Raw genomic sequence first — 25,354 nt, forward strand, 5'->3', positions numbered from 1 at the left:
AGTAAAGGTGGTCCAATGACCTTGTCAAATGCCTACATAAATTTAGCACAGACTGAAGCAGAAAAAAAGAACTACCTTATACCCAGGTGTTCCACCTACTGTTATTATCTCCCTTCTCTATAGAGGCCCACATGGAAAACCTATGAGGAACATGCATGTTCATTCACATTTCTGCGACAGATGCAGTGAACCTTCGGAAAACATTCCATTTCTTGAGAGAAGGGTGTGAAGCCACTAAAACTTTAACAATAATTACATTTACTAACACATAACTCCATGCAAACCTTGTCCATGCCCACAGCTTCTATTAGAATAAACGTTAACTGTAATGCGGTGTTCAGAAGGGGGAAAATGTTAGGATCCTTATTAGCTGTAGCTCTCCTATCTTATACCCTTTTAAAGAATTATTTATTTAAGTTCTGGTACTAGCTTTACAGAGCTAAACACAATAGCACCACACTGTGGGAGAAAGCATTGTCGTACAGACATAGTAAATGAGGCAGCAGTTAGGAATTGAGGCGTCACATGTTTCCAAATGTTTTGGAAGTTGCGTGTGCTCTGCTCCCCAGATTTAGAAGGATACCAGGTCTGGAATGCTGTCTGATAACTTTCAGTACTAAGCGAAAGATTCAACTTAAGATGACAAACTTGAAGGTGTATTACAGCCAGATTTTCAACATATTTCTCATCACAGCAAACCTGAGCACAGGGAACTGTGCGTCCCATTCCCACTATTTTTATAAACTGCAAGATATTGAATATAGTATCAGAGGCAAATTCACTCTCAGAAACATCAAAAGCAGATGCCACGTGCAGACCTGGGTTGGATCCAACTAAAAACTCAAGCCTTTGGTCTATTGCTGAGGGAACTTGCCACAGAGCTTATAAAAAACATGGGATGTACCATGTATTTCTCTAAATCATGTACACAGAATCAGAGAATGGTTGAGGTTAGAAGGGACCTCTGGAGGTCATCTGATCCAACTCTCCTGCTCAAGCAGGGCCACCTCGAGCTAGCTGCCAAGGACCTTCGGCTTTAACGTATCTCCAAGGATGGAGACTCCACACGTTCTCTCAGTAATCTGTGCCAGTGCTCAGTCATCCTCATAGTAAAAAAAAACCCTGTTTCCTGATGTTCAGACAAAGCCTCCTGTGTTTTAGTTTGTGCCCACTGGCTCTCTCACCTCCCTCCACCTCCTGGTAACACTCCACCTAAGGCAGCCCAGGATACCTTTAGCCCTTCTTTGTGACAAGAGCACATTGCTGTCTCATGTTCAACTTGGTGTCAGCCAGGACCACCACACGGCCTTTTCTGCAAAAATACTTACCAGCTGCGCAGCCCCCAGCATGTACTGGTGCATGGGGTTGCTCCTTCCCACATGCAAGACTTTGCACACTTCCCCTTACTGAACTTAAAGAGGTTCCTGCCTTTGCTTCAGCCTGTCAAGGTCCTTGTGGATGTCAGCACGACCCTCTGGCATATCAGTCACTCCTCCCAGTTTGGCGTCATCTGCAACTCTGCTGAGGGTACACTCTGTCCCATCGCCCAGATCATTAATGAAGATGTTGAAGAAGACTGGACCCAGTACTGACCTCTGGTATACAATGGTAGTTACTGGCCTCCAACTAGACTTTGTACCGCTGATGAGCACCCTCTGGGCCCAGCTGTTCAGCCAGTTGTCAACCCATCTCACCATCTGCTCATCCATCCCACATTCCATCGGCTTCTCTATGGGAATTTTAGGGGAGAGAGTGTCAAATATGCCTTGCTGCCCCTTCATCTACCAAGATTTTTTGTAACAGGAAAAAAAAAAAGGATGGAGATGTGCAAATTGCAAGTAGTGACTAAAGGTCCTTGAAAAAACTAACAAATCTAGCAACTGATTAAATTTCAAACATTTGGCCTATGAGTACAAGCTGAGGAAAATGAGCTTGTACAACGTAAAGAAGAGAAAGCATAACAGGGTACTTAGCAGTAGTCTTTCAACACCTAAGAGATTATCAAGAAGACAGAGCCAAGCTCTTTGCAGAGGTATACAGTGGAAGAATGTGTCACAACAGTCATAAAGACATACCGTGAAGGTTCCATCTGGATATAAGAGAAACATTTTTCCCTTAGTAGAATAATTAAACACTGGGACAGGCTGCCCAAGGAAATTATGGCTCTCCATCCTTTTCTAGATCAAATTGGACAAAGTTTTGAACAATCCGCTTCAAGCAGATCAGACTGAAGACCTCTCAAGGGCCCTTTAATCTGAAAGATTCCGTAAAATCAATTTTACTTTATGTTTGCAGTGGCCTAACAGCACACATATAGTGAACATACACAGCGTAACTCATTCATTCCCAAAACTCCATTCTCTTATCTGAATTTTCAGGGTTTTTTGTTTGTTTTGCCAAAGAAACAATGCAACAGAGATCTCATTTATCCACCCTGCTGCCTCTGGACTGATGGGTCACCACAAGGGAAAGAAAACTGCCACAGCAACAAAGGCTTAAAGGGATATTCTTCATTTTCTCACTTGTAAATCTTCAGACATTCAAACAGGCCAGCAGCAAGAGAGTTTGTACTGCATTCATACTATATAATACATTAAGCACCTCCAGTCTCATTAGTCTGAGGCAGAGTTGACAACCACCTGCTTCTTTCCAGCAGCATAAAAGACAGAAAAAAATCCATGGGGAGGAGGGACAGAGCACCGTTTCCTATCGTTGACTGAATATAAACAACTTTCTCATTGACACAAAAGCTCATCCTCTGACTATATCCATACAGGAATCTTCTTTTTCAGTGACAGATAAGACCATCACACAATTCTATAGACATGGAAAGCTGAGTGGCATCACAGTTTCTTGCATATTTTAAAGAAGAAAATGCAAAAATTACAATGTTTAATTTTGCTAAGCCAGTATACAAAAATACTATAAGAGCAATGGCTAATTTTTTTAATTATATCTATACAGAAAATTCTTTTACAGAAAAGCATCACTGAAGTAGAAGGTAATTTTCAGGTTTATATTTGCAAAACAGATATTTCTATATGGCAACATCCTTCCGAAAATGTTTAATCAAGTACTCTGTAATGGGCCATCAGCAATAGCAGCGTTGCAAGCTGAAGTTTGTCTGTTAGTAACCTTGCACAATCCTACTCTTACTCAAGGAGACTGCAAGGATATAGTATAGGAAATCACTGCCAGTTTAACAACCATATGCTGACTTCTATGCAACTCATTCAAGTCTAGACAGTAGATTTTAAAAAAACCCTCTGGTTATAGTACTGACACTGCACATCACAGGAAAAGTGGAAAAAGTCACGCTTGCTAATTTAAGAGTCACACCTACTAATTAGTCCTGGCTAATTTTAAGTTTGCAATACTAACAAGATTCTTTTTTTCTTTCTTAAATCAATGACTTGCATGTGTCATGTAGAAATGTTAATGAAGAACAAAATACGAAGAACCTCAAGAAGCAGAGAAAGTTAATTCTTTCCGAAGACAGACAATAGAATTACCACTATGTAGCTAAAAGAAATCCACAGGACTCAAAATCATAATGTTAACATGGAACATATCGAGCACTCAGCTTTAGGAGACTGAAAAAAACCAAACCAAAACAAACAAACAAAAAAACCCAAAAGCAAAACACCAAAAACCCAAACCAAACGTCTGCTGTGACCTCAAGATTTAAAAGAAGTCTGACTATCAAAAGGTTAAAAGTCTTCTGTTTTCTGCGCTGTCTGAAAATACGTCTGCCAACTGAGAGCGAGTCACCCAATTCTGTCCAGAAAACGTCTTCAAGCTAGGTTGTACCAACAGACAAATATATTAATGATATTTTTAATACATTAAAAATCCACATAACCTTAGCTAAGTTTGTATTAAAAAAACTAAAAAACTTTTACCAAATTGTAAATGTATATGTATTCACAAGATCGCTCTAGTAAGATGTATGCACACAGGATCAGAGAATCCGAACTGGCACAGAGCTGTGAAACCCAGCTATAACCAACTGTTGTTTCCTCTGTCAGAGATGAAGCATGCTTTCATCCCTCACCTTGGCAGTTTATGCAATTGTTCCCTAACCTGCTTTAGTCTGAATGAGATAGGTTATAGGTTAGCAAGACCTATTTGAAACATTAAAATTAACCCAATTCACGTAAAACGGAAGGAGCTGTGCCATAAGCTCCTGGGGACAAGGGGGAAGGAAGAGCAAGAATGAAGATTCAGGAGGAGTAATTTAATCAGTTAAAATATAAGATTAAGAAACAGGGAAAACATAACTTGACATGGCTGACAAAAGTCAACTGTTACCACCCACGATTATCCCTTGCGATTCAGCTCAGTACAGTTTCTGAAGTCAACATTTTTGTTCATAGCCCACTTTAACATACTAATAACCTCTACTCTGTGTGCTCATGTGGCTGAACAGCACACAAATAAAGAAATAAATCACTGCAATTAAGAAATATTCTACTTAAAAGCCACTGAATATTGGAAGAAGAGTTGATCACAATAACCTTGTCAAACATTCCACACCCACTCACAAATCAATCTTTACACCCTTCTGCCTACTCTGGTTTGCTAAAATGGGGTCTCTCATGTCAGATTATCACCTCACTAATCTTAATCTTCCCTTTCATGATTGTCATCTCACTTCCATTCCTCTTCCCCCAGACCTTCTCAGGCACCAGCTGCTTCTTTTCCACAACCTTTAGCTCAGCTGGGATGCTTTTCCTCTTACGTTGACAAATGTTCTGTTTGTAAATTAATTTCTACTTGCTGCTCTGCTCCCCCCCTCCCCCATTTTCTTTGTCCTTGCAGGCTGGTAATCTCAAATCCTCTTCCTGGTAGGAATCTTTCCCTCAGCAGCTTCCAATTCCAACTTCTGTTCCCTTCTTTCTCATCCTGCAGCATCTGCAAACACACTCCAGAGTGGAACTGGGCTGGAACGTGCTCCACTTAGAGGCCAAGTTTCCCAAATCCACTTGGCCAGGATTTCAATGATTCCTGCTCCCTCCACTTCAGGAACCGAAAAAAGAAAAAAAAAAAAAAAAAAAAAAAAAAAAAAGGCATAATGCTGGGAATTCATGCATTTATCTTAAACTAGGATTTATTTTTTAAACAAATTATATACATTTTCACAGAATGTTATATAGGAACCCTAAAATTTGAAGTCTTTCACTTACCAAACACATCTAAAAAATGACTCAGCTGTATAGTTAGAAGTTGCTATGAGACTCTTAGAATTATTATTTTTCTGATATATTAACCTTATATGTACCAATGACTGCTTTTTCATACTTCTCTCATAGAATGTTATAATACTGTAATGAGAAAAGGAGGTGGGGGGGTTATATTTGTATTTGTATTGCCTTGTATTCTCTAGAACATATTTGCCCCAGAGAGGTTGTAGAGTCTCCTTCTCTGGGGATATTCAAAATCCTCCTGGATACGGTCCTGTGTAACCTGCTCTAGGCAAACCTGATTCAGCAGAGGGGTTGGACTAGATGATCTCCGGAGGTCCCTTCCAACTCCTACCATTCTGTGATTCTCCTGTTTGCTGTTCTTTTCTACAGTCTTCACTTCTTTGTATTTACCCTCCTTACAGAAGTTTTATATGTTGAATCTAGAATGTAACTATAACCAATTTTACAGAATTCTAAGAACTTAAGAAGTTCATTTCATTTAAATATTGACATCTATTCTATATCTTCCTTTTCCTAAGATTTCTTCTGAAGTCATTAAGCTGTCTTTAAGACCATTAATGAAACTCTTCCATTTTTACCTTTACTACTTCCATGATGATATCCCTTATGTCTTTTTATATGAGCTAGAAATTGTACAGAAGATGATTCACCTGAAAACTGATTAAACCGATCTGACTCTCCAAAGGAAGAAAAAAAAAAAAAAACAAACAAAAACCCCAAACCACCAAACTAAAAACCAGCATTCATAAGATGAACTGTACACAAACAGCCAGGAGGAACATACTTTCATGGATATACTGAAATCCTAGATGGCTCTGACACTTCTCCTGCTCCAAACACTTAAGTACTCTTCATTACAGTAGCATTGAACAAGATGCATAAACAGATTAGAAGCTCCAATCTGTACATGCAGTTCCCTTCACAAGCAAGAATACAATCTAAATTCCCCACTATTTGTGGCCATGTAATAGTGTATTCTTGGGTACACAGTCACCCAGCTACAACAGCAGGATTATAGAGGTCCACATCTAAATCTGACTTCTAATATAGTACTCAGGGCACTCAGTCAAACTCAGGTCTCCAAAACCAGTGCTGGTGCACTAACCATGCACTGGACAGAAGGAAGTTGCTTCCTATTCTCCCTCCCCACTCTCCCTTCCCCCAGTTTTGATTGAAAGGAACCATGCTTGACCAGCTCTGCACCGAGTTCAAGACGCTCTAAAATGGCCAGACTTGAAATGAGAAAGCTTACGTAAAAATGTTCAAGGGCTGAGGAGGTTTTGCACTGTTGCCTTCACTGCTGCAACATAAGACCTCAACCCGACCCTCACCAACTACCTCAGCGAATCAGATTTGAGCATGAGCCTGCAGACTTTGCTGAAGCACACTGCTAATTTATTGCTCCAAAATGTATCAATTATTTTCAACACCATGAGAAATTAAGGTACATATGAGGCTTTACATAAATAATAACAACAAAATAATAATAATAAAAAGCAAACCACAGCCTACAGCTGAGACTCTGCTAGGCTTCTGAAAGTAGAATTTGGGCAAAATCCTTGGTCTAAATGTAGCCTCGAATCAATTCTGTTTTACACACAGATTTAGATTTTTCCTGGACAGCTCTATTCAAGCAGTGACTGGAACTGACCGATAATTTTAGAAAGTACATTATACAACTAAAGCTAATTCTGTGGGGAAAAAAATTAAATGACACTCTAGAAATATTAAGCAGTTTTGTTTTTTTTTAATGTAGAACTTCATTCCTAGAAACTTCATATTTACTTTTATCAGGACAAAAAGCCCAATGATGAACTCAACGCCATTAAACCATAGATAATAATCCCTTTAGTTTGTCAGAACATAAAAGCTCAAACTTTTAATTTGCCTTTATACCTTATTACCCATAAGACATGCGAATATCTTTCAAAAACATCTGCAGTGGGGGTATTTGGAAAAAAACGTAGTAATTTCATTCATCTTAAAGCAGCAACAGCAAAATACTAATTAAGATAAAACTCTGCAGCTCAATTTGAGCAATAGGTACCAAAAAAGCAAAAATGACATCTTTTGACTGGACAGAACAGCATGGAAGTATTTCAGGAGGTAGTTTCCTCTGAATATAGATTACTTGTTCTGATGTAAGGTATCCAACAGCCTTTAGTCTTTAGTCTTGAGACAAGTCAGGGTGGGCGAAGTCCCGGAAATGGACTTAGAACAAATTCCCACAAAACTTAACATCTAGTTATATTCTGAGCAACAAAAAAAAAGGTTTGTAGACACTACAGTAAGTGCATTTACCCACCTCAAGTTCGGGTGCAGACAAGACTCAGCCTTGGGAATGAGTAACTGGCAAAAGAGAACTGAAGCATGCAGCCCGACTTGTGGTGAAAGCCTTCTGTAGACAGGGTAGTTGATGATAAATCTGACACAGTCTTCTGCAAAGATGCAACTTCAGTACAGCTACAAGAAGTAGAAAAATGTTCCAAGGCTGTTCTGCATGAACCTTCACAGCTGAAGTAAGGTTGAATGCTGAAAGGAAAGATTTACTGCCCAGCAGTTTGTACAAAACTCCTTTTTCTTCCCCCGACACACTAAAAATTTTGCTATGAATATGTATTAAAAATAAACAAATGAACAAACCCTTTTTTTCCCCCCACAGACAGTTATCAGCTTATTATGAAACTCTCTTGGGTAATCTTAGGCCATATTTCAGAAGTTAATGTACTAATTAAAATAAGGACTCACAGCAGCTAAGTAAAGTTTTCTTTAATCAGTTCATCCAAGCATTCATTTCAAATCTAACCTACCTTGCAAAAAACAAGCCTCATTTACTTCTACTTGAAGATGCAGGGATATGTTAGCAGGAACTAGGCAGAATGAAGGTCACTGCTATAGCCTGCATTTTCTCTCCACATTCAATTGAGAAGCAGCTGAACAGGTCTAAAACTGTTTTCAACTTAACTAGCCCCTACTAATCACAGAATCACAGGAACATTTCAGTTGGAAAAGACCTTTAAGATCATCAAGTCCAACCGTTAACCTAGCACTGCCAAATCCACCACCAAATCATGTCCCTAAGTGTCTCACTTCTTTTAAATACCTCCAAGGGATGGTGACTCCACCACTTCCCTGGGCAGCCTCTTCCAATGCTTGATAAGCCTTTCGGTGAAGAAATTTTTCCTAATGTCCAATCTAAACCTCCCCTGGTGCAACTCGAGGCCATTTCCTCCTGTCCTATCACTTGTTACTTGGGAGAAGACACCGAGCCCCACCTCACTACAACCTCCTCTCAGGTAGTTGTAGAGAGCAATACGGTCTCACATCAGTCTCCTCTTCTCCAGGCTAAACAACCCCAGTTCCCTCAGCCGCCCCCCATAAGACCTGTTCTCCAGGCCCTTCACCAGCTTTGTTGCCCTTCTCTGGACACGCTCCAGCACCTCAGGGTCTTTCTTGCAGTGAGGAGCCCAAAACTGCACATGGTATTTGAGGTGCGGCCTCACCAGTGCCGAGTACAGGGGCACAATCACCTCCCTACTCCTGCTGGCCACACTATTTCTGGTACAGGCCAGGACGCTGTTGGCCTTCTTGGCCACCTGGGCACACTGGCGGCTCATATCCAGCTGCCTGTCCTGAAAACCTGAGTCTCAATGCAAACACCTACTACAAATTGAACCAAAGTCCCCATCCTCATTTTCAGGATACAGGGCAACGGAAAGAACTAAAGCAACCCTCTGCACACCTCTTGAGATTCAAACCTTGCTTCTTTTCTCCCCTCTGGGTGCAGACTTGGAATGCAGAATAAAAACAGTCTCCTCCATACCCAGGGTATCTTCCCTCTGAATATGAAGGTGATTGCCTCATTTGTTATGGAAATCTTACTCAACACCAACTGCTATAGCCAGAACCAGATCCTACCACAGTCAAAACCAGAATATACAATCCGTGAAAAGAGTGCTCTAAGATATCTAGAAATCATTTTACATAGTTCACAGATGTCATAGTTCAATTGTATGTCTAGGGTAGCAGCATTTTTTTTTAAATGGTTGAGGGACCCTTTCAAAATTGATTATTTCCAATTGACTGCTCATTTGCTATCTTAAGGAGAAAGGACTCCCTTCATCAGGCTAGAAAACTCCATCTTTACAGTCTTGTCTTTTCTGCAAGAATCTGCCCTGAACAAAGCTTTAAAACCATTACTTTATTACTGGGAGTCGAGTCTGAATGTGGCCTCAAATACCAGCTGGACGAAGATTATGCCAAACTAAAACAAGGGGGTTTTAACAATATGTATATTCAAAACTGCTAATGATCTCCTGGTCCTCCTCTTCCTGGGCTTTTGTGGAATATTCCAAGAAAGTGCTGGCCTGGTTATCAACAAAATAATTTCTACACCTGGGATACTGAAGGGATAGATAAATCTGTTTACTATATGAGACTCCTCTGTGACAAAGTAGATTTCAAATATCACACATTCCATGCATCACCATGGTAGCTTCACTGAAAGGGAGCCAACACCAAAAGTCCCTTCCCTTACTAATGTTTTCCAACATGTGACAACCCCACATAATCCTGAGAAGAAAATTTCTGCTCGAAAGGTAAAAAAAATTGACATCGTCTGTGCTTTCCTTCTAAAACCACAGACATGTAATCTTTTTTTCTAATAAACTGTTTTCCTGGCGACACATGGCTGTTCACGCAGAGATTTGCTTTCTGGTGCTCCCTAATTCCTATCCAGGTAAAGATGAAGGTTTTAAGAGTAACTGCTCTGTAGCAGCAATACTGGCCAAAATCCCTGAAGAGAATGACGCAGTGGGAAACTTACGAAAAGGGTGGGGGAAGAGAGACACACTCTTTTTAGTGCTGATCTTTTTTTCAGTCTAGTGTAGAACCTAAAACAGTAGAACATTAAGCAAAATGACAAGATGGGCGTGAACATACCTGAAGGAACACTGCCTGGCCAATTTTTTTAGAACTTCATTATATACATTTTACTATGAAATGCAAAAATCTTTTGAAAGTGAACATTTGCAGAGAAGCTCTTTTCTGGACAAGATTAAGATTAATTTGATCTGTAGTATTAATATTGTGAACATTTTCTACTATTTGTGGTCAACTTCCTCACAAGGAAATAATTCCCATTTTACAGAATTATCTATGTAAATCAGATTTTCATATACTACATAAACATTACAAACTGTTTACGTGGACCAACATGGACTATAATTTAAATAAACTATTTTTATGACAACAGTTAGAATCTTCTACTACTAGACAGATTTTGTCAAAAACGTAAATAGAGAAATCATTTTAACTGATGAATGCATATGCTAATCAATTTTAATTAGCAAGTCACCTCCAACATAATACTGAGAAGCTGAACATGATTTTCAGTCCACTCTGAATGGCACCAAACATTCATAAATACACTGACAGTTTTGGATACTGGATCATTCTGAGTCATATCAGCATATTTACCTTGTTGATTACTAGCTTGCTAATGATGAGCAATAGCCCTTCCCAATCTACCTGCTAGAAAAGAGGAGGTAACAGATTACACATGCTTTACTGAGAAACAGGATTGGGGAGGATATAGAAAACACCTGGAACAATTTGGGGGGGGAGGGGGTGGCAGGGGGAACCAAACTACGAAAAAATAAAGGATACTTTCACATTAGGTCAACACTGTCCACTTTCTTATTCCTACTGTATGCATCAGGTATGCCAGGATCAAAAATTTGCTCCTGAACAAGACACTGTCCACAACAACTCAGCTCATATCCATTAAAACAGACAAGAAGACAGGGGGTTTGCATGTTTCACAGGATCTTAACTCCAAACAAGAAAAATACTTAATTAGCACTTGGTCAAATGTGAATTAGACTTAGCACACCTCTGTGCATTTCAGCCACTCCAAAGAATGCTGATGAAAAGATTTTTGCATGCCATTAAAGAACAGCATACTTTCTGAAGGTTTATAAACAACAAATTTCCAAATAGCATTTGAGAGGATGGAAGACCATGCTCGTGTTAACTAAAGTGAAGGAGAATGGGGGAAAAAAATTGAAGAATTTTACCACCAGCCTATTTACATGTAGATACAGTTTAAAACCAACCAAACACACACGCACAAAAACCCCACAAAACAAAACAAAACAGAGCAGCAGCACAGTGTTGCTATCATCTCTCATTTACTAATGGGGCAGGATCACAACCCTTCAAATGAGCTTACTGGTGCAATGTTTTCCACAGAACACATACGCTCCAGCAGAACACATGTTAACAGTTTCAGACTTGGGTTCAGACTTGGGAGATATGACTTTCTCCTCTCCCTTGGAGGCTTGTATTTCTGGAAGTAACAGGACCTTGAACATAGGCAGTAGGCATGCAAGTTTCCATTTCCTGAGATTTCAAGAGTTATCCTGTAAAACAACAGCAGCTTAACAAAAGTAGTAGGAAAGAAAAAAGCATCTTATTTTAATCATTCTTTGAGGACCACCCCCCAAAGCCACAGAAATTAGATAAAGTAGAAAAGTGTCAAAAAAAAAAAAATTCTGCCAGTTACAGTACACAGGAAAGATTGGAGCAGGTTTGTACTTATTAGGTATAAAACATGCCTGTGTGCTGAAAACCCCTTCTTTTCCCCCAAACTGATCAGGTAGGGAAGCAAAGCATGGTTGCTCAAATAAGGCAGCCAAGATCTTATTCCTGCCGCCAGGTAAACTTTCTTCTTCCACACATGCTCATAGGGACACAGAGTGCAGAGAATTACCTCTCTGCCTTGAAATCTAGGCAGAAGCAGTGAAGCCACAAAACTTTACTTTTTCCATGCTGCAGAGGCAAAGTCAACCTGCTAAAAGCAAAGGTCTTTCCCCTACAGCTTTTACAAATATTAGGGGGGGGGTGGGGGGTGGGCGGGGGGAAGCATCACGTATTAAGTACCTGAACTGTCATCAGGGCTTCCATGAGACAACGACAAGACAGGTGACTGCATACTACTCCCTCTAAGGAAAACAATCCAGGTCGCAACACTACACTCTGCAATTTGCTGCAGATTCAAAGATAAAACTATAATAATAACAACACTTTTTCAAAGGTTCTTGTAACTATGAGGACTAGAGAAACTTTTTGTTAGTTTTGATTTCAGAAATTGAAATTGTTTCCATGGGAGCAAAATTCTGATTGACAGATGTCCTACAGCCTGCTGGGAGGCCATCGAGTCTGACCAAAACTAAGCGAGATCTCAGTGTAGGCCAGCCCACACAGTGTGAAACAACGTACAAAAGTATTGATATGAAAAAGAAACTGAAGGATAAGTGGGGAAAAAAAGCCAGAAACAAGCTTTGGCAGAGCTACCAAGGAGCTTTATATTATAAAAGAAATGCCGAAAGAATTAAAACTGGCAGAGATACCCTTAAAAAACATTAAGGTATATTGACACTCAAATTGGAAGCAAAATGTTGGTACTGAAGAGACTGGCAAAAAATAAAACTTTTCTTTATTCGTTAACCAACCAACAGAGAAGGCAGTCAGATCCAGCATAATATTTTCTTCAAGATACTCTGAAAGCACTCAAAGGTGTAGGAAGGAGGAAGATGAACAAAACTACTTTTTACAAAAGATATAAATATGCATAGAAGTGGTATAAGACAGTATATTAACTTCTAAAACCAAACTATAATCTTCCTGAAACATTTTTTTAAATTACAGAAAACAAACTAGGATTAAAACCGATGTATTCTATCACAGACAGAGCAGTAGCAGGAGTGTGACTTACAAATTTTTAACAGCCAAAATGAGATCAAAAAGTGCTGCAAGTTTGCTTATTAACTACAGCTGTATCTGAAGATGAGGCAAGGAAGAATACAAGATATTTCTCTTTAGAGAAACTCTCTAATGTTTTCTAAAGGAAATAAACACAGCACACAGCTATCTTCTTTACCAATACAGGCTATACAAACCAAAATCTTCTACCAAGTCAGTCATGAAATCCAGCCAAAATTTGTCTTTTTAAGAGTACAGATGAAAATGTAGGACCAAATAGCAGCTCAAGATAAATTTCATCAAGAAACTAGAGATGGCAGCAAAGTCTCAAGCTATTAATTGAGTGTTACAGAAAAAGTTAAATGAAAACGAAAGTTCTGAATAATTCTTACAGCTTTGTTCAAACAGTAAACATTCCAAGTCTTTTTTCTTTCTTTTTCGTTTTTTAAACATTGACAAAAAAATGGAAACCCATCAGAAAGAACAGGTATAAACCACAGGAAGGCTTTATTTTTCAATGCAATGACTTCACAGATCAATTTTTAGCACATACCAGAAAAAGCATTTTTAAAACAGCTTTCCACAAAATATGCATGCTTAATACACCATGTATCAATACTCTCAGAAGTCACCACTAAGTCATGAATGTTCCACCCATGTATCTGAAACCACATTTCAGGAAGGTATTATTCCCATGCTTTTCTTTGGCTTTGCAACTGTAACAAGTACTGAAAAGTTGGGTATAGGCTCAGTTTCGAGAAGAGAATTTTCAACTCATAAGTTTTCTCCAACACCTTAAATTTTTTACAAATGCACTACCAATATAGGAAACTAAGCCCTATTCTGAAAACCAAGAAATATTCAGGGAAAGAATCACAGAAGTTTCACAAAGTGATCTCCCCTTTTTGCTACACTGCATCCCTGAGAATACCCTAAAATTCTGTGTTTAATTCTACAATGAAAGGATCCTGGCATATTGAAAAGCACTGTCTCAACAGCAATAGCTCAGTATCTCACAACCAAGGAGAACACGCAAACCAACAGTTCTGCTACTTATTTTGCCTAGCTACTATCTAGGACACATTCTCAGACCCAACCTGCCAGTCCATGCCCAGTGCAGCAGCAGCTGCTACTCACTCATCAGCGCTTGGAACATGCACTTCAAAACCTCAAGACACATACTCAAGTCCTTCCCTAACACACAGCACCTGAAAAACACTCACCAGGCTACAAGATATGAGAAACAAAGGTATTCTCAACACTCTCAGCTGACGTTTTATTAAATCATTTAATATTCACCAGATCAGTAAGAAGGGAAAAGAAGCATCCATGATAATCATACTCACTAAGCAAAAAGAAATCCGATTCCCAGTCCTTATTCTGAGAACTGTATTTCATACACACAACACAAGGAAACCAACTCTACAGCCAGCAATCTATTTGAAAACATCCTTAACCAGCAGAGCAATCAGTCAATTCAGACTTTTGAAAACTTCAAACAACTAAGAAACTAAGAATCCAAGAAAGCAGATACATCTGCAAGAGCTGAGAAAGTATCCTGCCTCAATGGCAGCTGTGAAGTACCCAGTACTTTCCAATTGGAAGTGCCTGCAGCTGATAAAAAAAGTTTACACACTTGAGATCTAAGATTAGAGAAATAGCTCCTGATATTTTAAGCACTCTGTTTACTTTATGCTTTTAAAGATAACTCAACCTTAAGGGCTGAACATCCGAGAAATCCAGCCAACAGGTAACCATTTTTTCCACAGAGGAAAAAGTAAAAAATAAAAATGAAAAAAAATTCTTAATCTAATAGCTGTAACTGAGCAAAACAGTTCTGCCTGACCTTCAGTTTTGAAAGCCCCTTTTGTTGCTTTCATCTCCGTAGTGATGAAGCTCTGGAATTAAGACGCTTGCAGGAACACACTAAAGAAGAGATTACCTCTAGTTCGGGGCCTGTAGAGGGGAAACCAGTGTGTTCTGTAAGCAGAAGTTGGTACTTTTCAATCTAAACTACATCTAGATATATTAACACAGAACTTTTCCTTAAAAAAAAGAAAAAAAGGCAGCAAATATTTTAATCGAAACAAGTTCTTGATCAACGCAATGCATTTTAAAGTTAGAGTTTAAAGCAAAACAAAATCAGAAAAAAACTAGCTCAGGAAAATTGTGAGTTTGAATTTCTTGAATTTTCCTAAATATGCTATCAGTACTTCTGCACATAATCACATCGGACCAAGAAGTAACAGACTTAGATTTGGTTTCTATAAAAATCAGAAGCACTCACAAACATTAAGTATGCTTGTGGTTCAGAGTACCTCCAACTCCTAATATTTAAGTCCTGAAGTACCCAAAAAAATGCACACACACTTGAAGAACAGCTAGCCATGTCATAAGCTCATACACTTCAAAGAGTTAATTCAAATATTCAAAAAATAAAAATCTCTGATTTACAGTTGCCTTCCTAATTTTAATTTGACTCTGTTGTGTATCCAATTTAAATCCTGGGTGAGGTAAGGTCCTGACATAAAGTTAGTGCCTGGTTTTAATTACAAGGAATGTCTGTGTGTATATAGAAAGAAGGAAGAAGCAAATTAAGAACATAAAAGCAACTAAGTAATTTTTTGTGTGTGTGTTAATAATTGTTAATTTGCAACTCATTTTTTTCCTTAAAAAACCCACAACCAAACCTCTTTTGCTTTTTTCCTGCTTTCCTTACTTTTTTCTGGATTATTGCAGGAAAGAGTTTGGAGGCTATCCTCCTGCTTATTATGCAAAAAAGCCAAACATGCTTTAAAAGACAGTAACAAAGCATTTTATGATATGGCCTTAGCAGTTCATTGCTGTCAAAGGTGAGGAGAGGGGAGGTGTCCTGCACACCTTATTTCTCTATCCCCAAGTCTTCTATCTTGAGCTAGCCCCGACTGCATTGTAGGTCTAGTCAAGCCAGTGGAAACAGCAGAAGAATAACCCATTCAACAAGTGAATATTTTTGTAGTGCACCTGGCTTATATAGATAGATGAATGCTAAAGCTGACACAGAGGAAGAGTGGATCATGCAGGGCATGGAAGCACATGAAGAGAGCAAGACCTCCCTCTTCCAGCAGCAGCAAACTTAATTCAGCTCACATCACAAAATTGCACTTCGACTCCCACAGTGCCTCACACAGGGGCAAAAAGAGGAGAAAGGCTACTACTACCATGTTTGCAGAATCTGCAGACCAGCTACCACTTGATACAGCTCTCCTTCAGGAATCATGATATACTTAAAGAGGCTGCAGGATTACAGAGATACAGAATTTCACCTCAATTCCCACCCTGGTTAGCTGCTCTGCAGCTAGACTAGCGCTGACCAGACAGAAGTTTTCTCTAAATCCATTTGAATCCAACCTATCTGGTCCTGCTGGATTCACTCAACCCTGGCAAATCTAAAGAACTCCACAAAGACTTGCTCTGTTCCACAAAAAGTTACTAGGTCAGATCAGTATTGATGCAGGAAACGTCCTATCACTGAAATATATAATTTCCTAAGTTTTCTCCAATCTTCCCAGGCTAACCCCACACCCACCTTCTATATCACCTTTTGCTAACAGTAAGGGTGGGGTAGAGGGCTAGATGGAGAACAGAGATAAGATTACCTCACTTGCTTCCTCACTGTCCGTTCCATTTAGAGGTGTATAGACCCCTCTAATTGAGTGTGAAAAAAACGCCAAAACAGTGCTTTCCCACTGTTCAGAAATGTTCCCCTCTGTTCAGTATCAGGAACATCTGGAGCCGAAAAGAAGGAGGGAAGTGGGCAGCTGACAACTCCATTTGCAGCAACAGCTGCAGGATTTCCCTTGAGCAAAGTGGAAGCAAATTAAGAGGAGACCCTTTTGGCTGGCTTCTGTAAACTGGAACATCAGGAATGCAGCCAAAGGTTTTACTCATAGACCCTCTCCCCCCCCCCCCCCCCCAAAAAAAAAAAAAACAAACCTGGGAGAATAAAGAAGGTAGAGGAACATGTCTGAAGATCTTGTCAGAACAAGTTAAACTGACCTACTGTAGGTGGTCCTGCTCTGGCAGGGGGGTTGGATTAGATGATCTTTCGCGGTCCCTTCCAACCCCTGACATTCTGTGATTCCCTTTGGAAGAAGTGCTAAGAACTTTTCTCTTTTGGTTTGTGAGGGTATTTTTTTGTTTGTTTTGGGATTTTTTTTTGGTTGGTTTTCTTTTTCTCCCCTCTGGAAAAAGCCATATAGTACTCCATCAAAAAGGCAGGAAAGTTGAGAAGTTTCAGGTTAAAAAACGATGAACTGGGGATCACCTTTGCAAAGGCACCTTTTTTTTTTTCTAAGACAACAGCTCTAATACGGGGAAGGTCTATAACGAATCCTGAAGGCACAAAAGAAAAATAGATACTTTAAGTACCCACATAAGACGACATCTACAGACAGATTTCATAAAGTTCTGAATATCTTAAAGGCCACTGTACTTGAGAAGCCTCAGCCTCACTACAGCTAAGACTTTTTTCCTAACCCCTAGAGATCTTTGCATGAAAAATTTCCACATGTGAATTACCTTCCAAACCCTGGTAACAATGAGTTTAAATCAAGCCACAAGTTACCCAAGAATCACATGTTCCCTGGGAAAGGCACACTCTAAAATTTTGTTTCTCAATCTCAACTACATCAGAACTGATATTTTGATGTGATAAAACTAGTTTTTCAACTCAGCTGAAAGTGCTTCCTAAACAACTGAATTGAAACGGAACACATTTTATATCAGTTTAAATGCCCGTATAGGACTTATACCCCAGCTTTTACGTCTAAAAATTTTGTTCAGAGGCAAGTTCTTTACAGCTTTCTTAATTCACACATCCTAGGAAATTTACTCAACATTAAATGCTAAGAGTAACTACTTATGTCCACACTACCCAAAAAAGAAAATGGGGATGTTAGTCAAAAATGAAATTGGAGTACCCGCAAGCCATTATGCCATTGGCTGAAGGGGCCAAGTGAAAATCTATTTAACCAAATGCTATTTAGAAACCTCTGCTGGAAGGAAAATATAGAGAACTCAAGGGGCACACAACGAACTGCGTAAGTGTGTGAGAACTACGCATCAATTATAAATGGTGAAGACACGTTTTAACTATCGGTTTCTGAAAAAGCAAAGTCAATACAGAAATCAACAAACTATTGACAATATAAGAATTCGGACAGATCCTAAGCCTGGAAGGAAAGTACAACCCCATTCTAGCAAAAAGGTATGAAAGTAAAAGAGCAAGGCACTAACCAAGGGAGGGTCACTTCTGTCATTTGAGAATACATTAGGAAATAGTCCTTGGTCCTTTTAGTCCTAAATTTATCCTGTAACAGTTTTCTAGTCATTTTTCTGAAAAGATGCCTTTACTTCTCATACAAACTGAAATGAAAAATTGAACCCTTACTATAACACAAAGATCTTTTATGGTCAAGCTCCAAAAATTATTCCAAACTTTATTTCGCTGTTCTGATTTCAGAAAAAGATATTGGTAAGAATGGGGCTTAAACACTAGTAACGCTACTGTAACTGAAACTCCAAAGCTTGCTGTGCACTTCTGTTTCCGACAAGGGAGGCGTTTCTTTTATCAACAGACATCTCCCAAGAAACTTTTTAACCCTGAATACAGCAGAGGTTTATCAAAAGAAGTTACTAACCTGACACTCTAAAACACAGTTCAGTTTACAGCTATGTTGAAGTGAAGGCTCTCTCTTCCCATGCTTTGGATGCCTTACCTAGGTATCCTTTTACATGTTTATCTGATATATGCAAAGAAAAAGAAAAGGGTTTCTTGGGGTTCTTTCAGTGGGCATATTAGCTGGTTAGTGTATTATCTTGAGAGATCAGTCTAACTTTTTTAATGACATGGGATGATAATTCTGGCTACGCATGTAACATATCCTGGATACACATTTTCACACTGTATATTAAAAAAAAGTACTCACTCCTGGAAAAAGGGGAATTCATAAGAGTTATTTCTATTAAGTCCATAATTTGGCATAAAATACCTACTTTTAACAACCACCACTTTCAATTCTGAAGTCACCATTCTTTAGATGGCACATTTAATATGACTACAGGTTTCTGAAAAGTGATTTTGGAAACATCATATTAGGGTTAATACTGCTCGATCACCTTTCATTGTCATGATAGCTGTATAAGACAGTCTGCCACTGTATCAGACAGAGGGCTAAGTAGGTGAGTGGCTGTTGACATAAAATGTGGGTCTTTTCTTTCCCTAGTTTTTCTTTATCCTGAACCATTTTATCTCAAGCATTGTGTTTGAATTGAAATTATTATCAGGGATCACTTGGGTCCTACAGCCTAACCCCCATTCTTGAAAGCAACAGTTTCATACTATTTCAATAAAAAGATCCAACTCTTAACAAATCTTCAAGACAAGGTAGCTTTTTTTGTCCCACAACTTCTCACAGACAGCTGCTCCAGAATTGCAGTAGTAAATTGGTCTCATTTTCAACCTCAAATTACTCAGGACTAGTCTGCACACATTTGCCCATCTGCTCTTACCTTCAAGGCCTTACCTTTCTTGGGTGTTGTAAGCACAAAAACATATTTGCAAAGCCGTTGCGCAATCTTTCTCAGTTTGCATTTTCCTACATCAAGTTCCTTCAAACTCCCCTATTAAGCGAGCCTCTACTTCCCAATCATTACAATTGTCTTGTTCACATCATAAGGATGTATGCAAGAATGCAGCTTCTTATCAAAACAACACTAGAAAAGAGCCACACAAACAGAGAGTACTGATTAAAATGTTTTACTCTGCAACTCTGCAACTAGGTATATTAATTCTACTTTGTGTTCAGCGACAGTTGAACCTCTGAAGTAGACTGAACCTCTTAAGTAGAAACAGGTCATTATTACAGTTAAAATCCATAGCAGAATAACTTAGCTAAGGAGATACTCTAGCAACTCTACACTCCAAATGATCCACTGTTATTCTCTTGAAGTAACGTACATTATGACCTCATGCGTAAATCAAATATTCATTATAATCTGTTACTCTTAAACACTGTAACACAGAAAACAGCTGAGAATGTTCTACTAGCACACTAGTATTTCACACAGTCCTAAAAAAAAAAATCAAAAGCTAAACCAGACAAATCACTTTCCACATCCCAGAGAAGTCCCCTTCCCTCTCCCGCCTTCCCGAACAGTGAGTACACAACACAGTTGTTTTACATTTTCATTTGGTTTGTCAAAATTATACCCATCAGTTATTTGCATTGGCTTTACAGAAGATGCAGAATTTCAACGGTGTACTAGCGAAAAAATACATTTGAGAGTCAAGAGTATTCTCATTCTTGTGTAGAGAAAATCGAGGCAATAATGAAAAACAGTATCACTAAAATCATCAACTTATTTCTACATAGTTTTGTTATCACAATATTATTAAAATATTTCTTGGACAAGGAATCCATGAGCTCTCTCCTCCTTTTCCTAAACACTCTCAGACTGGGGCAAAAACCTAAAGCATCTCCATCTCAAGGTAATAGCTTAGGATGGAACTTCAACCGCCATCCTCTTGTCTGTCTTTAATGGGATACAAGCCTTCATACTTTAATGCAAAAAAATCCCCTGTCCCACTTCCCAAAGACTTTGCATTCTCCCCTCACACCTCCTGCACTGCTCCAGCAGTGCTGGCAGGTGCAGAAGGGAGGAACACCTGCAGGCCCTAGGCACTTCAACTCCTCTTTACTAGATGGAAGAGCCCAAGCAGAAAGAATCATTCCATCACAAGGGAAGGAGGGATGGAAACAAACTAAAATCCTCAAGTGTGCAATGCAGAAAAGGACTAGACTGAACCCAGTCATATTGCAGAGAACACCCTGAAACATTTCAGTATTTGCAGCAATCATCACATCATACTTTGGTACTAAAAATACCACCACCAACTGCACTACTACCATGCACAATGATTGTATGTATATATGGTCTACAAATGGAAGACAAAAATTACAAAAATCTACAGTTTAAGTGACTATTAGTATGAAGACTAATGATTTCAATTGTGACCAATACCCTTTTTAACACAAATAAACGTTTATCAACTTTAACACACGGTATTTACAACTTCAAAATCTGGAGAAATGTCTAAGCAACCTGCAATCGTACTGTCAGAAAGATCAGACAATCTTTATGGTACTCCTCTAATGCTAACAGAAACCAACGTGAATCTTAAGAGGTGCGGAAACTCAAGATCAGATAATGTAAAATACAGTCCTTGCAGAACAAGGACTCTACCTATCATAAAAGCTATGCTTTGGTCTTCTAGATCCAATACCAACTAAAGACAGGCATTCTCTCTTTGGCATAAAGAAAATTACTGCAATGTGTATGTGGAGCTCCTATGATAAACTCGGAACAGTTTTCACCTCAGATGAACACCCAAGATGTTCCAACTCTACACCTACTACATTTTATAAACTACTCAATTCATTTCGAATGAAAATTTTAATTAAAAAAATAAAGACGTACACTTAACCTCATTATCTGTGAGCTGTCAATCAAATACATGGTCTGATCAACATAACAAAAGGCTTAAATATTTTAGATTTGTACTTCTCAACCATTAGACAGGGAGAGTCTCTTCAAAGTTACCTGGAAGCAAGTCTGAAAAAAAAAAAAAAAAAAACACCCCAACAAAAAAAAAAGACACACCTATGTTTTTCATCACTACCAGCTATCCCGAGATATGTTAACACATTTTTGAAGGCTAATATAGAAATCCCAAATTTACGTCTTGCTTAAAATGTGTTTGTGTCAGCCAAGTCTGAAGACAAGACGGTAACCTAGAACATAACACAACTGGTAAAGTAAAACTACACGACTAATGTTAGCATCATAAAAGCCACTTTAAAAAGTTCAATGAGAAATCAGGATTATTATTCCAATTTTTATCTCCATACAGATTTCAGCAATGGAAAGGTATATTGGGAATATGCAAATGAAGATTTCCCTTAATTTTTTTTCTAAAGAAAACACGAACTACGATTTCTCTCTACCCTTCCTGGCCTTTCTTTTCTCCCACACCCATTCAAAATGAAAAATGCATGCTTGCAGAACCCAAACACATTAAATGTCACATAATAAACAGTTTATCACCGTCATTCCAATCAATTCATTCATACATCATTGCATTGTAATTGTTCCGCGTCCAGCACACCAAAAGCTATTATCACTGCGTTTACACAAAGTAAGTCTTACCAGTCTATTGTGTTTAAAGTTTATCCTAAAGATCGGAATATGCCTCAACAAATTGGACGCCATACTGTCAGCTAAGAAACTATCGCCTTATTTCTCTACTAAATCTTATGGGAATTTTGACTAAATATTCAGATATTTTACAGACAAAGCTCTCTCTCCCACATCCTTTGTGAAAATACCTTTTACTACCTTAAATGACAGTGGTAACTACCTATTTAGGAAAGATAAATAACACATTTTAATATTTCACGTCTGAAACGCAAATCGGAGCCAGATGTGCTATCTGCAAGAACTAAATTACTGTATCAATCAATAATAAATCATAGAAACGTGCAGACATTTAGTGGATGTTTCACTGAAAGATGTTTAGTAAGATGCATACGCAGCAATTCAAAGCAGATTTACAGCAGCTTTCCTTAAGTTGGTTAAAGATGGGCAAGGTGGCACCCAAAATCTGTAAGCTAAATAAAGATGCTGCATCCCTGGTTCCTTGGAAGTCACCTGCGTAATATTGCAAAGAAACAGCAGTACTACTTATACAACTGTACCTGAAATGATGTATTTATTTTAAATGCTTTTTTTAGAGGGCTGACATGACATCTGCGCAGAAAAGCCTGAACAATCACAAAGAGCTATCAACCCTTCACACCACCACTGCTGCTATTTTCAGTGATCCACCCTGTTTTTGCCACAGTGCTCTTGGCATCACTATGCTACTGTGATTCAATATTTATGTTAGATCGAGTTTCATCACAACACTATCTATACTACCTAAACCTCATGTGGAACTTCCGTAGCTAATACCTAATCCACAGTTTTTGAGCTCTCTCTTCAAAATTCTCTGATCACAAAACAGAAAGTCGTTTGAGATGTGCAAACATCTGGACCCCTGTGAATCATCCAGTCTCTAAAAGGGCGTGCGGTCATGCATAATCACTACACCTTCTTTCTAACGGTAACCAGGTATGAATAAAATAGTATGTGAACTGCAGTGGTTAGCATAAAACCACTTGTGAAAGGAGTGTGCCAAAAATTGCTTTCAAAACGTGTTTAGTAACAGAGTTTTGCTTCTCAGCTGCAGCTCCTCACCAAGTGCTTACAATTTAGGACAGCAAACAAGGCCCTTTAAGCTTAATATTTTTAAAAGTTGTTTGTGTTAAGAGAAAGCTAGTAATGCCTTGTGAAATGACAGAATTGAGTGCTGAAACTTCTGCTGACAAAGTCACCTGCTAAGTCCAAGACTAGCATTTTAGTATAATCCCAAGGAAAGATTAATTCTAGAATATTTTTAGCCCTAGCTCTGAAAGTAGACAGCACTCAATATAAACTGAAAAGAATACTGGTGGAGAGTGAACAAGAGAATACATGCAGAAAAAAAATATTTGTTTATAATCAAAACACAGTGAACCCTTATTCTTATAAAATTCATTGTCAGAAAGAAAAAACTGCAAGAACATAGAACAGTGTCACTACTAAGTCTTCCACAGCAATCTCAGCTTCGGAATCAGAAACATAAAGAAAATTAGCAAATCACAATATTGCTACATCTTGCGTGTCTATTTTGCAACAGAGACACAACTACAGAAAATACCTGAAAAATTATGAATAAATAAAAAATGTATTTTGAAACTGGGGGGGGGGGGGGTGGGTGTGTGCGTCAGGGGACAGAGTTCTGCTTTCAGTCTTTGTCACCATCTGATTTGGGGGATTTTGTGCATTTTCTTGGTGCGATTACACAGACTGAGACTTGAACTGTCATCTTCATCCACCCTACAACAGTGGTAACCCGAAACGGGCTGCTGGGGAATGCTAGCAACTACCTCAACTCCTCGGTTTTTACAAGCCTCGAACATCGGTTTAATAGCAGTTGCATAATAAGACTCAAAAGGCCAAGCACTCCTACCGCCTTATACATCTCTATTTCCACACGAATGAGAGTGGAGGGAAAGATCTGGATGAAAACCGAGCACTACCCGAACGTCACTAGTACTGCCACTAACAAGCTGGTTATTATGCAGCAAAGAAGAGGCAAACCCAACACCTGGCGCACGAATATGCAGACACCCAGTGAATAGGTGGATCTACAGAGAGATTATCTTCCCTTTCCCTTCCCCAATAGGCAATCCTTGATGGGTGTGCCAGGAATGGGATATAGGGGGGAGGAGAAGAAAAGGGGTGGGAAGTGGTTGCCGCTTGCTGCAGCCAGCCTGAGTGATGGTTAGGTGGTTAATCATGGTGGCTGAGGAAACACCGGGTCACTTCTCCCCCCTTCCGCCTCCCGTGTAATAACGGAGGTGGGCAGCGCGGCGGAGGCACCCGCCGTGCCACCGCCACCAGCCAAGGGGGGACCCGAATCCCGCACCGACCCGCTGGCGGCGGCGACTCAGGTGGGTGCCGAGCAGAGCATCCCTCTGCCCCCACCCCCCTCCCCTCCCAGCGCCCAGCGGGAGGGGCCGGGGCCGGGCACGGGGGCACCGCCGCCCCCTCCCCGCTTTGCCCTGCCCTGCCCGCCCCCCGCTCCCCGCGGGACTCACTTGCCGATCACCTCGCACAGCTCGTACACGTCCTCGAACAGCACGTCGTCGTCGGCCATGGTCCGGGCGGGGGGGATCAGCCCGAGAGGCGGCGGCCCCGGGGAGGGAGGGAGGAAGGGGGGGCGAGGGAGGAGGGGGGAGGGGGGGCCGCGGGCACGGTCCCCGCCGCGCGGCGCGCTCCCCCGCCGGTCAGCGCCAACCGCCACCACCACGGTAAATCCCAGCCGTTACGGCAGCTCCCGCCGCCGCCACCTTCCTGGGGCGCCGCCGCCGCCCGCCCGGGGGCTCCCGCGGCCGCGCCGGGACTCCCCGCTGCTGCTCCTCCTCCTCCCGCGGGCCGCAGCCGCCACCGCCGCTCCCCGCGCGTGTCACACACTCCGCGACCCCACCTTCCTCCGCCCCCCACCCCCCTCCCGCCCCCTCTCAGCCGGCTACTCCCCAGCGGCAGCGGGCGGGCGGGCAGCTCCGGCTAGCGGGGCGGCGCGGGGTCCATGGAGGGGATCGGCGCGGCGCGGCGCGGAGAGGGGCCGGCGGCAGGCGGCAGCGCCGTCTCGCTCCCTCGCCGGGCGGGCGGGCGGCCGCGCGCTTTCGGGCGGGGGG

At 40.3% G+C, this 25,354-nt stretch overlaps 1 protein-coding gene across 5 annotated transcripts in view; it reads right to left on the minus strand.

Annotated features, from left to right (window-relative positions):
- CASK (calcium/calmodulin dependent serine protein kinase) overlaps window positions 1-24,813 on the minus strand; it is a 222,445-nt gene extending 197,632 nt beyond the window's left edge. For all 5 annotated transcript variants that reach the window (XM_086472286.1, XM_086472077.1, XM_086472347.1 and 2 more), the window contains exon 1: window positions 24,755-24,813. In XM_086472286.1, the coding sequence (XP_086328412.1) occupies window positions 24,755-24,813 (59 nt within the window). The remainder of the gene's footprint in view (window positions 1-24,754) is intronic.
- Window positions 24,814-25,354: the final 541 nt, after the last annotated feature.

Source organism: Leptosomus discolor, chromosome 1 (genome assembly GCF_034619465.1).
Source record: "Leptosomus discolor isolate bLepDis1 chromosome 1, bLepDis1.hap2, whole genome shotgun sequence".
NCBI classification, from domain to species: domain Eukaryota; kingdom Metazoa; phylum Chordata; class Aves; order Leptosomiformes; family Leptosomidae; genus Leptosomus; species Leptosomus discolor.